General features: G+C 40.0%; 1 protein-coding gene across 1 annotated transcript in view; it reads right to left on the bottom strand.

Moving 5' to 3' along the window:
- Positions 1-16492, bottom strand: part of NAV3 (neuron navigator 3) — a 248514-nt gene that overhangs the window by 161809 nt on the left and 70213 nt on the right. The window contains exon 8 of the mRNA XM_044988256.1: positions 11066-11181. Coding sequence (XP_044844191.1) covers positions 11066-11181 — 116 coding nt within the window. The remainder of the gene's footprint in view (positions 1-11065; positions 11182-16492) is intronic.

Raw genomic sequence — 16492 nt, 5'->3', positions numbered from 1 at the left:
CTACCCGTTGTCCCTTGTCATATATTTAGAATATAAACTACATTGGGTAGGGCCTGTCTTTTTTATTGTGTGTGTACAAAGCAGATGATAATGGAGTCTTGATCCTTGAATGGGGCTACCATTTGTTTCCCTCAAAACATAGTATTTCTCTCCCAAAATTACTCTCTCCAAAGCTCAAGAGTGGCAATATTCTGTCTTGGGAAAAATGACATGTTTAAAGTCTATTCTCCTATAATCTCTCAAAGGTAGAAAAGGACATTAGAAATTGAATAATCCCCCATTTCCAATGGCACAAAGCTCTGTTTCTAGCAGAAATAGATGAGAAGATATCTGACAGTGAAATTGTAACATTATTATGTAAAGAAAAGCTTTTTAGTATTATTTCTAGAGGTTTTTAAACTGTACTAGTTTTAATATCTCTCCTTCTTTTAGGCCTTTACTGATGGGCTCATGTTACTATAGCCAAATAGCTTTACAGGTAGGAAAAAAGAAAAAGAACCAATAAAAAAAATTAAAAAGTTTCTAAGTTTTTTTTTCCTTCAAAGTATCTGGCATGTCATGTGCAGATTACATGAAGGTATAGTATAAAGATTTTATTGGCACTCATCTGGAGTGACCCGCTTCACTCATTCAAGGCTTCAACATTCATGATTAATGTAGACATCAAAAACTCTTGCATACAGCAGCTTTATAGCACACTAAACCACGATGGATTCTCTCTGCAAATATCTACAGCTCTCTCCTGTTTGAGATACAAACACAAACAATCAAAATGATCATTTTTAAAGAAGGCACTGTTCAAGTATGTTAGACTCCAGTAGTGATGTTTACCTTTAACTGCTTTATCAATAACCCTGATAATGATAATTCCAAAACTTACATGCTGACTATAATTAAGACTGTGAATTTGTCACAGAGGTCATGGAAGTCACGGATTCTGAGACTTTCCCAGGACCTTCGTGACGTCTGCAGTGACTGGTGCTGCTGGCTCAGGGGCCACCTGAGCAGCTCGGGCAGTCCCTGTGCCAGCCGCACTGGCTGCTGCTGGGGCAGTCTCGGGCCATTGCACCCCTGCAGCAGCAGCAGGAATTTGGGTGTGGGAGGGGACTCAGTGTTGGGGGCTGGGTGAGGGAGGAGGTGAGGGCTCCGCAGAGGTGTGGCCAGGCAGCTCTGTGCGCTGCCTCAGCCCACAGGTGACAATCCTGTGGTTCCCGGCCAATGGAAGCTGCAGAGCTGGTGCTCGGGGCGGAGGCAGTGTGCAGAGACCCCCTGGCTGCACCTCTGCCTAGGAACTGAGGGAGGGACATGTTCCCTCTTCCAGGGAGCCACACGGGGCTGGGTAGGGAGCCTGCAAGCCCCACCAACCCCCTCTGCCCTCCCCAGCACCAATGGAGGTCTTGGGCTGTTCCCCACAGAGCATGCCTGGCGCCCCCAGCCCGAGCATCTGCAGCACCCCCAGCCCCCAGCTCGAGCACCCAAGATTTAGGGGTATATAGTACAAGTCATGGATAGGTCACGGGCTGTGAATTTTTGTTTACTGCCTGTGACCTATCCATGACTTTTACAAAAAATGCCCGTGACTAAAATGTAGCCTTCACTATAATTAATGCCTGAAGCACATAATAATAAAATAATAATTTCACTTATATAAGATCTTTCATCAAAGTATTTCCAGATAATAGTAACAATAATAATCTCCCATGTAAAATTTTTCCTCCTTAGATCTCAAAGCACTTTACAAAGGAAGGTATATTTATCCTCATTTTTCAGGTGGGGAAGAAAGGCTCACAGAGGTGCAAGTGACAGAGTCCAGTATACAATTCAGATTTCTTAACCACCTGTTCCCTAATCTCCATGCAAAAAGTCAAACCTGGCACCTCAGTGTAAAGTACTCTTGGTCCTAAAAGTTAAGAATATATCTAATTTCTATATTAGTTTAAAATGAAACATTTTTACCAAATTTAAATTTCTTCATAAATTACATCCTAAATCTTTAACTCCAGTCTGAGTCCAAATATATACCAGTAGGAAACCTACAGAGTAGATACACGCTTTGCAGCCTTGGCAAAAGATGCATACCATTCAACCATTTCCCTACACAATAGCACAAAGCTTCTGAAATGAACACTTTGGACAACCCATCCTTCCAGGGAATGAGATGAAAAGTAATATCAGCAGCACAGAAGCTTTCTGAAGCTGCTATGGCTGTGAAATTTAGATGCTTGCTATCACGAATTGATGTAGCTAGAATGTGAAGCTTTGGCACCCACAATTCTATTGAAATTCCATATTTATGGATGAGATTACCTGCAGGGAGGAGGGAAAATGTGAGGATAAAGTCATAACTAGGCCACAATATTGCCTACATAAAACAGTCCTTGTTAAGAATTCAAGGAGCCTAATTTTACATTAATGAGAAGGAAAATTAAAATTGAAATAAAATATATATTAATAAACTGTTAACATGTTTCACTTTATTTTTAAAGAGCTAAGAAAACTGTGCTCAATTACTCACATACTGTATTGCTGCTGATGTACCTATCAAAAAAGATTTAGAAACTAGTCTTCATTTCCTACACTCTTTAAAGCTAAAAGGAAGGAAGGAAACAAGAGAGGAATACTCTAAAATTCAATTTAACATACTATTGCAAAGAAACCCAATTCTGTCTCACAATATTACTGTCAACAACAAAGTCTGCTCCATGCAGATCTGTTCTAACACTTATGTAACTCTCTGCCCTTTCTTGTGTCAAATGGAAATTAACTTACCTAATATATCCGTGTAAAGTACTTGTTCTAAGTCGCCCAGCATTGTCATTATGACATCCTCATCCAGCTGTGCAGTCCCTTCACGGAGGCAGCCTTCTTCCTCTTCCTCTGCCCAGTTCCTGCTAGTGAAATTTGACTTGCAGGGGACATTTTCATCATCTGATTTGTCCCGTTCCTCATTACCAACCTCAAAACCTTCATCTGTAGACTGGCCTCCAGATCTTCTACTTGACTTATTGCTTCCAGCAGGTGGTAAGACTTCAGTTTCCTCGGATGTTGCACTGTTGGTATGGTAAAGAGAGTGCACCGACTGCGAGAGCAACTTGGACAATGAGATTCTATCTCCAACTTCTGCCTCTCTCTGATGACAATTCTGGCTAGATTTTGAGGCATTTCCAAACCAGTTCTCCCTGTATGAGTATCGTCTCTTCTCCCCTTCACTTATGAGTGTAAGGTTGGTCAAAGACTTCTGTTTCTGAAGACGAGCATTCCCTCTTCTAACAGTCTTGCCTTTAAAGACTGATAATTCAGCAGGTCGCTGCATCCTTTCAGCTAAAGCTTCACCTCAGCCAGATTTCATATTCCTAGATCTACAGTAGCTCAAATCTTTAAGCAGGTCTCAGATGTGACCCTTTCAGTACTGTACGATGCACACACCATGTAGCACATCTTTGCACTTGTAATGAAAAGCAAAGCTCAAGCATCCAGTTTATGTGCTGTGAATGACTAGACAGGCATAGTCATTTTCTCTAAATTTACATTGCTGCCTATGCTAAGCCACTTCTTTCCAGTCATGTTAATCTGCAGTACTTACAGGCATTTTTACTCGAATTTCTCTCAAGCAGAAGAGAGTTGATCAAACACTCTGCTCCCACATAGAAGTAATCCCAAAAGCCAACTGCATTCTCCCCTCTTCATCCAATCACCAGTCTCATCAGAATGATGGGCCTGCATCTCTCTCTATAGCTGCAGTGTTCTGAAATCCAAAGTACAGCACAAGTACTGTCGTGCTTTTTTTCCCCTCTCACCAGATCATGACCGACCCCAATGCACAGCTCTGTACTTTAGATGGGCTGACACAGAGCTGCAAGTACAGCCTACACGTCAGAGCTCAATAAGAGCCAAAATTAACCACTGAAGCAAAGCTCTGCACAAGCCTCCTCACATTTTAGTATTCAACCTGCATTCCCAGATCTATGACTCTTCTCTGCTACTGCAGTGGATGCTGCTGGCTGCCATGGCAGCAAACATCCTGGCGAATTAAACCGGAGACATAGAAGCCTCTGTCCAGTTTAAAATGCCACAGGTTTCAAGACACGGCTTCACCTGAATGGGCTGCTACAATATTAGCCCAAGCTCACACTGAAATGCTATTTTTCTCCCTGGAAGGTAAGAATGAAAAACTATATATTCCTTCTCCCTACTACTCCCTTTGCAGGCAGTTAAAAAGCAGATTTGCAAATGGTTCTTGAATCTTGCAATTTCTGCTGTAAATGAATAAATATAATTTAAGAGGATAAAGAAACTAAAGAATGGAGTCTGATGCTACTCACTCTGTGGCAGTGATTTATAAAGTGCGAGATTTCATTTCCTCCTTCAAAAAAATTCTTGGGATTCAGAAGCTACTATGGAATTATAAAGCTTTGATAAAAATCAAGAGTTCACAACCTTCAAAAAGGAACCTATTAAATAAAATACTCTATAGAAAGAATACAGTTTTCTTACAAAGCTACCCAATTTCAAGTCTGAAACAAAGTTCACAAGAGCTAAATGTGGCTTTTACACATACAAAGAAAGGAGACTAACATTCAAAATATATCTTCTCCCAGTGGGAAAAAATACTTGTATCAATAATTAAGACGCCTGAACAGAAAATTAGCACTAAAGTAGAATTTTATTCCATCTTTGAAACACAAAGGTTTACCCAGGAGCAATCAATTTGGCCAAATACTGTGCAGAAATGTCCAAATATAAATATAGAAATGCTACATAACAATACACTGATTCTGTCAGTATCATGATACACCTGTAACACACTGTATTGTGGGAAACCCCAGGAGTTAATGATACACAAGGACAGATTATTTGAAGACTTGCTATACTAGTAATAAATGGGCATTAAGAGTTGCCTCAGTGTCGTATTTGCTTCTCACCCTCTCACTTTACAGCTGCTACTGAAGGTAGAGCTGGATAAAAATATATCTCCTAGCAACAAAATGGAGGGGTGCATTTTTCCTGGGGGACAAGAAAGAAAGAAAGAAAGAAAGAAAGAAAGAAAGAAAGATCTAATGGTGTCAAGTGATGATCACTTTGAAAACTAAATCACTGTTGGACCCCTCTAGACACAAAGTGTACAGGAAAGAAGATGAGATACTCAGCTGGAAAGGTTGTTCAAAATGAAATGAACTAAAGGAAATCCAGCCCTACTCCACTTCCCCTGGCCATCCAAAAAGAAAGAGAGAAAGAATGTTAGCAATGAACACTCTTCTGTTTGCATGATGCTAGTGGCCAAAGGACTATTTTCAATTGCTTTATTTTCAAATTAATGCAGCACTGGTGTGCAATGGGGAAAAGAAGGCAGTGTCTTGTTCCTCAGTATAAGCAGTAGGGCAGGACTCCTCCATACGACTCAAGAGAGTTAATGGGCTTGCCCACACATATCATCCACAAGGGTGTGAAATCTGAGAAATGCATCTAGTCCTCCAGCCAGCCACTGTGTATGGTATGCTGCAGTCAGCAACAAGACCTACCTGGCAGCAGAAAAGTGTGTACTTTATATACACCTATTTTAGATAGATAGATAGACAGATAGATAGATACAACAAATAAAAACCAAAATCTATATTTAAAATGTTACAGTAAAAGTTGTTTTATATGGCATGTGGGGGAAAGGAGGGTGCTGGTAAGTGAAGAATGCTGGTTAACTAAGAGGGAGGGACTTTGAGTTTGGGAGCAGGTGCGCGGTTGGAGTGCAGAAGGGGGCTCAGGGTGCCAGATCTGGGGGCCCCTCACCTTGGGCAGCTCCCCACAAGCAGCAACCTATCCTGGCTGCTCCTAGGCCAAAGCGCGGCAGGCGGCTCTGTGCGCTGCCCCCGCCCGGATCGCTGGCTCTGCAGCTCCCATTAGCCGGGAACCACAGCCAATGGAGGTTGTGGGGGCGGAGCCTGTGGGTGGAGGCAGCGCCTCTGTGTAGGAGCAGCTGGGACTGGTCACTGCTTGCGGGGAGGCTCCTGAGGTTACTGCCCCCCGGATCCAGCACCCTGAGCCCAACCCCCAACCCCCTGCCTGTGCCAACCGGACTATAAACTGGACTTTCAATGAAGATCAGAGATGCCAGTTTATAGAACTTTCTGGTTGGTGAAGTGCCAGATAAAACAGCTTATTTACGGTATTAAGGTAGCAAAGTCAAGCACTTAAATGTTATAAATGTTACAATTAAGGTTTCCTGTGCAATCTTAATTTGTCCCTTTTTGTGCATATGTAATGTACTACAGGCATTTATTGCATGATCACATACTATTTTTCCATGAGACCCCTGTCTCAGGTGCCCCTCACCACCCCCTAAAATACATTAGATGGGATGAATGTACAGAACAAAGAACTCTGAATTATGATAACTCTCCCTTTGTAATGATGATTTTAACCTACCTTCTGATCTACCATGTACGCCCATAATGTGACAATACCTAAGACTGCAATATAGAAGAATCCCAGGTTTATTTACTGAAATATAGTCTTCTAAAGCTCATATATATAGAAACAAAGAAATATAACTAAAACCATGAACAAGAACAGGCTATATAACAGAAATCACATTAGGAGGTTTTGAGGTAGCAGATGTTACATTATATTCCTCAGTTACATGACAATCTAATTCAGGGGTTCTCAAACTGGGGGTCAGGACCTCTCAGGAGATCATGAGGTTATTACATGGGGGGGTCATGAGTTGTCAACCTCCATCCCAAACCACACTTTGCCTGCAGCATTTATTATGGTGTTAAATATATAAAAACTGTTTTTAATTTATAAGGGGGGGTCACACTCAGAGACTTGCTACGTGAAAGGGGTCACCAGTGCAAAAGTTTGAGAGCCACTGATAATGTACTCCCCACCCTAAAGATGGAAGTGTCATTTTTAGAGAGGACAAACATAAGGAATTTTCCCAACCCCATGGTTATAGTAATAATAAACCTTATTTTGTATAATGCATTACATAGAAAGGAATCTTAAAAATGATTTTAAAATATAATAATCTATGGACAAATTCTGTTCTCAGATAAGCACACACAATTTTCATTGGTATTTGAATGCACAGTTATGCCCTTTGTTAATGAATTATATAATAGAACTTCAAAATCCACAGAATTAGAATAACATGCTAAATTTAGTTAATTCTTAGTACATGTGTACATGGTTTACAACATTCTTTTTAAGTGTTTCTTTTAGAAAGGGGAAAAAAGTGCAGTAAATGTGAACTGCTAATATTGGGATATAATTCTAATTCTTAAAATGATTCCTTGCCTCCTCTCTACCTTTTGTATAGTGCCTCCACATTAATGATACATTTATAATAAGCTAATATTTGCAACTTCATGTATAATTATTTATGGATTGTGATAAATGAAGGGGGTGGGGGAAGCTCCCTATTATGGCCACCCAGCCAGCTAGTAGCTATAAAATCACTCTTAGTAGCTTTTCTATACTTGCTTTACCTGTAAAGCGTTAAAAGTCTTACTGTTATGCATAGGTAAAAGGAAGTGAGTGGGCACTTGGCCAAAAGAGCCAATGGGAAGGCTAGAACTTTTAAAAATTGAAACAAGACTCCCTTTTTGTCTCTCTGTTGTTGTTCTCGGGGAGAGGCAGGCAGGGAGCAGTTATGCTGTGAGAAGCTTAAGCCAGGTATGAAAAAATATTAGTATTATACCTAGAAACTACTCATCTAAAACTCCAGATATGTAAGTAGATTAGGAAATGTCTAGGAAGACATGATTAAGTTTATCCCTTTTATTTGTTTATGGCTTGTGGATTCCTCTGTGCTAACCCCAGGAGTTTCTGGTTTGCTTGTAGCCTTTAAGCTGGATCTCAGGAGAGCTATTCTTGATGCTTACTCCTTGTAATTGTTTTTTCCCCATATCTAGCAAAAGCATAAGTCCCAGATGCATTTTCTTCTTTTTTCTTTATTAATAAAATTTACCTTTTTTAAGAACAGGGTTGGATTTTTGTGTCCTAAGAGGTTTGTGCACATGTTTTTTAATTAGCTGGTGGCAACATCTGATTTCCTTTGTTTTTCTTCTCAGCTCTTCCCCAGATGGAGGGTGAAAGGGCTTGAGTGTACCCTACAAGAAGGAATTCCCAAGTTCGTCTTCCTGGGTTCTCAAAGGGGTTTTGCACCTGGGTGGTGGCAGCATCTACCAATCCAAGGTCAGAAAAAAGCTGTAACCTTGGGAGTTTAATACAAGCCTGAAGTGGCCAGAATTAATTTTTAGAGTCCTTGTGGGCCCCCACCTTCTGCACTCGAAGTGCCAGAGTGGGGAATCAGCCTTAACAGGTATGCTAAACATTTTAAACATGTAAACACTGTTTAAAAGCCTAGTAACATAATTGGATTATTAAAATAATATTTTGCAATTATAGAGATGGACATTTTTTCAAAGTGCTATTAAACAATTAGCTTATTAACGCCCACATCACCCCTGCAACATAGGGTGGCAAATATCCCTGTTTTACAGATGGTGAAACTGGTGAAGGAAGTTTAACCAACTTGCTCTTGGTCATACAGTGAGTGAGCAGCAAAACTGGGATTAGAATTTATGTTATTACTCTAGTAACCCTATTCCTTGCTCTCTTTCCCCTCCTCATTTTTTGTTACCCCATACCTAAAATTAGGCCCTGATCTTGCAGAGACCTATTCATGTGCTTAACTTTATGCACTGCACGCAGGCTTAGGCCCTTACTTGCCAGAACTTTGAACTGGGGAATCTTGTCTTTCTATTTGCATTGTAAAACACCCAATAAACACTTGGCACTTTAAAAACAATAATAAAGACCAGAATGACAAACGAAACAAATATGCAAATGAGACCGAACTTTCTGAGCCCAGTCCTGTGGGTGGCTGAATGACCTCAAGTCCCTTTGTATAAATGATTTTGCAGGGGACGCTCAGCACCTTGCAGGATTAGACCCTTTTTGACTAACTGTACTTCTGGCTAGTGGGCGTGGGTATCAAGTCATTCAAAACCCAAAACAAGCCTGGGGCTCAGGTAACATGATAATAGGCACAGTATAAGAACTTAAATAGAATGTAATAGAGAAAGGTTACAGAAAGACAAAACAACTCATAATTGCTCTCCTGTTCTATCTACTTAACAGTCCATATCTCAAAAAATCACCCTTGCATGTGTCCTTGGTACAAATGACACCCCTTGCTGGATGGTGATCCCACCGAGCGTCCGGAATATACTTGGGAGCTTGGAAATTTCTCTCTTACCCCGGCCTAGGTCATCCTAGAGCAGTTTTCTGAATAGCCAGCACATGAATAGATTCCAAATGATATTCTTCAGCACATATATATAGCTAATAATACAACTGCTGCATAGGGTGATTGTTTGATCCAGTCATTCCTCATATTTCTAACTGCCAATTATGAGTGACACACATTTGGTTTCCTCCGTGTGCCCAATTTACAATGAGCCAATGGCTGAACTCTCACAGTGGTGCCGCCATGCTGCCCATTATGGCAGTCTGCAGCTAATGACAGAGTCTGAATAATGAGATCAGAAACATCTCTGATGTCTCTTTAGTGCCCCATATGCCACTTTCTTTTTTTTGTTGCATTTTCCACTTCTACACAGAACAGAAAAAGGACCGGATACCTGCTATCCTAGAGGATCATTACAGCAGGCACAAAAGTGATTTTTTACCATCCTTTCAGATAATATCTTGAAACATCTTTTGTAATATTTACACCTATTTAGATGTGCAAGTGTTTAATTGTTATGCCTACAGTAAGACCAATGAGCCATGTATCTGCCTTTAGGAAAGATAAAGTTTAACTAATTTAGAATGTATTTTCCCTCTGCAAGAAGTTTCCATGATAATATATATATAACTGGAAACTAAAGGGAACACTTAATTAGGTTTCAGATTGGGCTACTTGTCAAAAAGTTGATCAAGAATTTGGCAGGTGAGGGATGTCAGTTTGGAGACACTTGAGGAAAAACTGAGACAGAGCCAGTTACCTTACTGAAACCTCCATTTTAATATGAATCAGGCTAGATGCCAAAACTGTATGACAAAACTGGGGCAATTTGATCTAAGCGCGATAGCATTTTAGATTTGTGTGTGTCAAATGACTTCCTTTAAACAAATAATATCTTGAGTGAGAAAAACCAGATATGTTTTTAACATTTGTTTGAATTTTGAAAATTTGGGGGAAAATGGCAAAACTCCAGTTGACTTCAATGGGCCACAATTTCATCCTTTATGCTGAAAAAGTAAGCTTGAAAGTAATGGTACAGAGTAAAAAAAGGAATCCACAGTTCAGACAAGCAGGCCCTTTGAAAGTACACAGCTCTTCTATGCAATTCAATCCTGATGCGAAACTCAGTTGTGACATACTTTGTTTTGTGCCCATTGACAGCTAGATTTATGGTCAGATCCTCAGCTGATGTAAATTGTCATAGCTCCATTGATACCAAAGGACTATGCCAATGTACAACAGCTGATGATCTGACCCGTAGTCGCAAAAAATATAGAAACTCATTTGTACAATTGTAATCTGGTAAGGATTTGAACCCAAATTTATAGGGAACCCCAAGATAGAACCTTGCTGAGTGGGCCACAGGCTAGCACGACAGTAAGGATTTGTTCATTTACTCCCTTTTTGGAATCTAGGTTCACTTACAGAAATAAAAATGTTATGTTATTAACACTTCAGCTTCTGACATTTTGATTTGATCTTATTCTCCCAGTGTCACACATTATGAGATAGGCTTCTCAAGGTTCCTCATAGAGCATTCAGTATGATACTGACAATAATAATGTCTTGAAATCCTAATTTATGAAAACTCCAGTTTCTGCAAAATGATGAAGAGGATATTCTAAGTGAGACAGCTTAGATAAAAGAATTTGCAGTTGAAGTGCTAACAGCGTGTGACCCACTTTCTCTGCATATTTAATATAATGAATAGAGGTCAAAGGTATTATTTTAAACCATTGCTAAGCTATTTGTAGGAGAGCTATGTAAACAAAGACATATAACATTTCTATACTGAGGTTTTTCCCACATGCCACTCACCAGATATCTCCTCTAGGCACTGTTTGGCAGTCTTACTGTATGATAAATCCATTTTAGTAGGACTGGTGCAGGAGTCAGCAGGTGGTAAAGAGGTACTGTCATTTTCTGAGTGTGTTCTGAAATCAACCAAGAAGACTCATTATAACAGATGTCTGTTATACACACAGCAATGGAAATGTTAATTCAGGGCATAACTGGAATCTTTTTGCACTGTATTCATCTCACCAAAGGCATATAGTGAAAATATCACAAATGCCACATTCTATCCTAATTACATAGTGCTACATTCTGTCTTAAACTACACACTTCGCCAAGGGAGTAAGGACTTTACATCCCTATATAAACAACCCAGCCTTGGGTCAGGAACACAGGGATAAGCAGGGGCCCTTGTTTGCTTAGTCTTTCCCTGACACAGGTAGGCAATATTCAGGCAGGGAACAGTCTAACCCCCAACTCAGTGGCCAGAATAGCTAAGCTAGCATCTATGTATATGTGAGCGGTATGAAGCATAGTAATTTACTGCTGTTAAAGGCCAGTAGTAAATTATCCCCTGGGAGCAAAGGGGGAAGAAATGGATGAATTGTTACTCAAGAGGCATGTGTCTATCCCCTGGGGCATCCCTGGAGCAGTACAGTTTACACACAATCCCTTGCTTAGGGCTATCCAAAATCAAAATCTATCCCCAAATGTTCAAAGTTATGTGCAGTTTGGCTCCTCCTCATGATGTTACTGTTAGTCATGTGACCACCCAGCTCTTGGGAAATGCTGAGATACAGAAATAATTATACGTTTCTATTAGCTTGCTAACAAATGACCCGTATTCTTGAGAACATATGTGAACTAAATATATGTAACTATTAAAATGTAATAAAATACATTGTTACACTGCGGAGTGCAGTATTGGATACCTTTATTTGCCATTATACAGGGGTAAACTATTACGCAGTCAATATTTCCCAAGGGTTCCTACAATAGTTGCCTCTTCTTAGGGAAAATCTGCAATGTCTCAGAAAGCAGGATGGGGAAACTGTTGGTATATGATGATTTGTAATGGTCATCACTGTGTTTGTACATTAGTGGAAAAAGAACACAAAAACGGAATGGTGTGAACAGGATGCAACAAGACACAAAACTCCCTCTAAAAATCTTAATTAAGAGTTCAGTTCTGCCATCCTTACTATCTGTGCTGACAATCTTAAATTACATGCCAAAACACTAATTGCTTCTGATTTTTGATAAGGGCCTGCTAAAACCTTTTATATATATATTTTCCAATTGTGAAAGCTTAAAATTATAGCAAGACTCCTAAAATTCCCATTTCCACAACATATTGTGGGATGCACAAGCTGTTTTTTGGGGCGGCAGCCCCAGCACAGATGCCTTTCATAAGAGTAGATGATAAAAATACTGGATGAATTTGAGGATTAATTTTAAAAGCAATTTCTTTTATGAAATAGCAACCCGCTAATTATTGTCCTACGTTTATTTCAAAGTTGCGTATTTAATGGATTTATTCAGCAACTCATTTAAGTGACTGAGGGAGCAGATCTCAAGATACAAATAACCAAACACATCTGTTTGAGTAGAATTCTTACCTCTTTATGGTACTTAAAACTGTATTAAAGAGAAATGTAAACACAAATGATAGCTTGCAACATGCATAGTCTTTGTAGTCAGTTTTTGTAGTTTTGGGGAATTGTGAAGAGGCAAATATCTAACTACCGTCATATGAACTGTTTTTGATTCTTGGGTGTTGTTATTTCCTGCGACATGCTAATTAATTAATTAATACCGCAAGGACTCCAGGGGCTGCAAGCACTGCATTCCCACTGACATCCCTGGTAGTTTTACACTTGAGGTCTTTCAGAATTGGGTCCCAAGTAGCAGAGTGACAATGAGGAATCTCACTCAGCAGTAAAGACTGTATGGTAACATATGAAGAGGTGAAAAGGCTCTTGCCCTGATGGGCAATTCTGTGTAGATAAAATGAGAACCACCCTAAGCATTCTCTTGCCCAAGCTCAACTCAAACCTTTTAGCAATATGACACATTTCATTTATAGAACCTCATCCTCCTCTATTTTCTTTGCTCTTCAAAAACTTGATTCCAGCTGGGACCAGGAGTGGAAATAGTGAAATACTGTGAGAAAAAACACTTGCAAGATTTCTACACCAAATGTACAGACCTCACAGGCAAGCTTGATTGTGGCATAGAAAACTAGGCACATGTCAAGGACTTGCCTCCTGGAGCCACATGATGACATAATAATCTAAGCTATCATTTAAAAATGTAATTATATTTCTAGTCTTCATTGTTGCAAAGAATAACTTCAAAACATGAACCAAGCGTAAACAATACAGTGATGTCTTCTTGTGTTTGCAGTAGGGTGACCAGACAGTAAATGTGAAAGGGGGTGGGGGGATAATAGGAGCCTATATAAGAAAAAGACCCAAAAATCGGGACTGTCCCAATAAAATCGGGACATCTGGTCACTCTAGTTTGCATAAAACCAGAAACAATAGCTCTGGAAGGTGTGAAATATCTGCCCCATTTATCTGACTCAAAACTGAAAGTGTGAGGGCAATGTAAAATAATTTGGGTTTGCTACCAAAATAAACAACCCAGAAATCGTACTGGCTGTATATGGCATTTTCATATTTAATTACATAAAACCTCAGTTGTTTTGATTAACTAAAGCTGCTATAGAATTTCCATGGAAGAACGCAAGGATCTTGCAGCAGAATTTAAGTTCAGCTTGCAGTGGAGTACATGAAGCCATCTATTTATTCTGGAAATGGGAGGCCAAGAAGGTATCTGTTCCAGAAGAGTGAGGAACAGCAGCCACTTGAGCCAGGGAGGGGGAAAGGGGGATGTTTGGCTCCCACCACTAGAGCACACCAAGCCTCTGGAACTCGGGGGCCCTTGCTGACACCATCTCAGTAGATCTCAGAGTAGCAGCCGTGTTAGTCTGTATCCGCAAAAAAAACAGGAGTACTTGTGGCACCTTAAAGACTAACAAATTTATTTTAGCATGAGCTTTCGTGAGCATCCGAAGAAGTGAGCTTTAGCTCACGAAAGCTCATGCTAAAATAAATTTGTTAGTCTTTAAGGTGCCACAAGTACTCATCTCAGTAGAGTATCAGAGAGGTAGCCGTGTTAGTCTGGATCTGTAAAAAGTGACAAAGAGACCTGTTGCACCTTATAGACTAACAGAATACCCACAAAAGCTTATGGTCCAATACTTCTGTTAGTCTATAAGGTGCCACAGGACTCTTTGTCACATCCTAGTAGAGGCTCAGTATTTGGGCCCTCCTTCTGAGGCCGCACTCTGCTGGGTGATGGCAGTGGGCACACCCACACATATATAGAATCCTCTGCCTGGGTGGGAGAAGATGAATCCTTCTTTTCGGATGGACCCCTTCCTGCCCGGGCACAGGGGAAGAGGGCATGGTAGCGGGCTCCTCAGTTACTGTAGTGGTGGACCCTGCCACTATTGCTCAAATAAAAGGACGGCCAAGGTATGGGTGTGGGGGCCACATATGTGGGTGTCTCTAGAGCTCGGGACTGCTTCAATCTGGCCCTGCCTATGGGTTCTGATCAAACATCCAGATGTTCCTTTGCTTAGTTGGACCATTTTAGTTCCACTTGTTGCTAACAAATATCTTCAGCAGTGAAGACTGGGGCAATCTGCATTGTAAATGATAAAAAGTCTTTTCCAGTACACTGAGAGGGGCAAAATCAATGGAACCGTACTAATACCTGGTGTAACTCCACTGACTTCTCTAGAATTACATCAGGGATTAATTTGGCCCAATATCTGCAGGCCAGCACACAGAAAATTAAATGACTTGCTCATTAACCTTAAATTAAAACCTTAATTAACCTTAAATATTACTCCTCCATCCCTCTTTTTTATATATATATAAAATTCTTGCACCTCTGTGTTGAGATCAAAGAAAGCAAATGGAATTGCAGGTGAGACTTATCTTCCAGCGCTGAACATTTGCAATGAAGGTTAATTAGTTCTAATTAAACAACTGTCATGAAAACAGGATAATCTTCTTTCTGCTTTAATCATAACAATAGGAAACAACTTTTACCTCCAATTAGACTTCAAATTCTGCCCTCAACTACATCTGTGAAACCCCACTAATTTTTGATTAAACGAAGAGCAGAATTTGGACCTCTGCACACAATAATGAATATCTTTAACACAGTCAGTAACTTCCTGTTTTTAATGGAATATCCACCCTTTGATAATCACAGATGACATCTAAAATTTTATTACTTGACATTCTGAAAGATTCCATATGATGTTGGTTTTTTTCATTTTTCTGATGACAACTCCGAGAGGTTTGACTGCCTTGGGTGGGTTTTATTGATTATTTGATCTAAGGGTTAGGTCAGCATTACAACTATACAAATACATATATAAAAAGAAAGAATAATCATTAGGTAATAAACAGCAGGCAACTGAAGTATTGGGCTATAGCTTTATCTGAGAAATAAGCCAAAATGTTTACTGTAATCTTCCCCCACACTCTCTACTCTTATTCTCTCTTTACCTGCCATGTTCCATTGGAAGCATTGGCCTCTCCTCGTGAAGTAAAGATGTGTACAGAGGGAGCCGTTTCAAATACCTTGGTGTGTTTTTGTTGAAAATAAAGCATGTAGTGGGCAGTGTCACAACGCTAGCTATGATTGCAAGACTTTGGTAATTTGCCATCTTTATCTCACAACAGTGATGTAAATGGCAGAATCGCCTGATGCATCCTAAAACCGCATTAGCTTTTTTAACGGCCATATCACATTGGCGGCTCATAGTCATCCTGTGATCAACCATCATACTCCTTGTTGAAAGAAAAATACATGCTCATCTCACAAAGAACCTCCTTTGCAACAGTCTCTGCTACTACTCTACTATCCCTAAATCCACATTAGTGTCATTGTGGCCAAAGAAACGCTCTGTAATTGTATAGTATTTGATATTCAGAGGATACCAGCAAGTAACCCAGATAAAGTAACAACTTGCTTTTTACATATGGTACATTGCTGGGAGCCTGTACAGGTTGGACCCTTGAGTTGTAGCTGGTACAATTTTACAGGGGTTTGCAGGATTGCGTATAGAATTTTGCTGGGTTTCTGCAGAATTACACTGTGCCTAGCACTTTACAAGGACAGCAGTGTATATTTGCAGGAATTGGGCATTTTTTCCAGCTGACAGTACTGTGTAAAAACAGTTATTTTGGACAGTGATTTTTGTTTATCAGCCCATTATTCTTTGGAGTTATTTTAGCAGCTAATAGGCATACTTGAGAATTATGTGCATACATTGCGGTGGCCAACTAAGAAAACAGTTGTGTTTACTAGTGAGAAAATGCAAATACACCAACATGGCTTCCCGTACAGTACTATTTACCATATGCC

The sequence above is a fragment of the Mauremys mutica genome, chromosome 1 (genome assembly GCF_020497125.1).
Source record: "Mauremys mutica isolate MM-2020 ecotype Southern chromosome 1, ASM2049712v1, whole genome shotgun sequence".
NCBI lineage: Eukaryota > Metazoa > Chordata > Testudines > Geoemydidae > Mauremys > Mauremys mutica.
The sequence above is the reverse complement of the archived record's forward strand: the minus strand, read 5'-3'. Positions and strand labels throughout refer to the sequence as shown.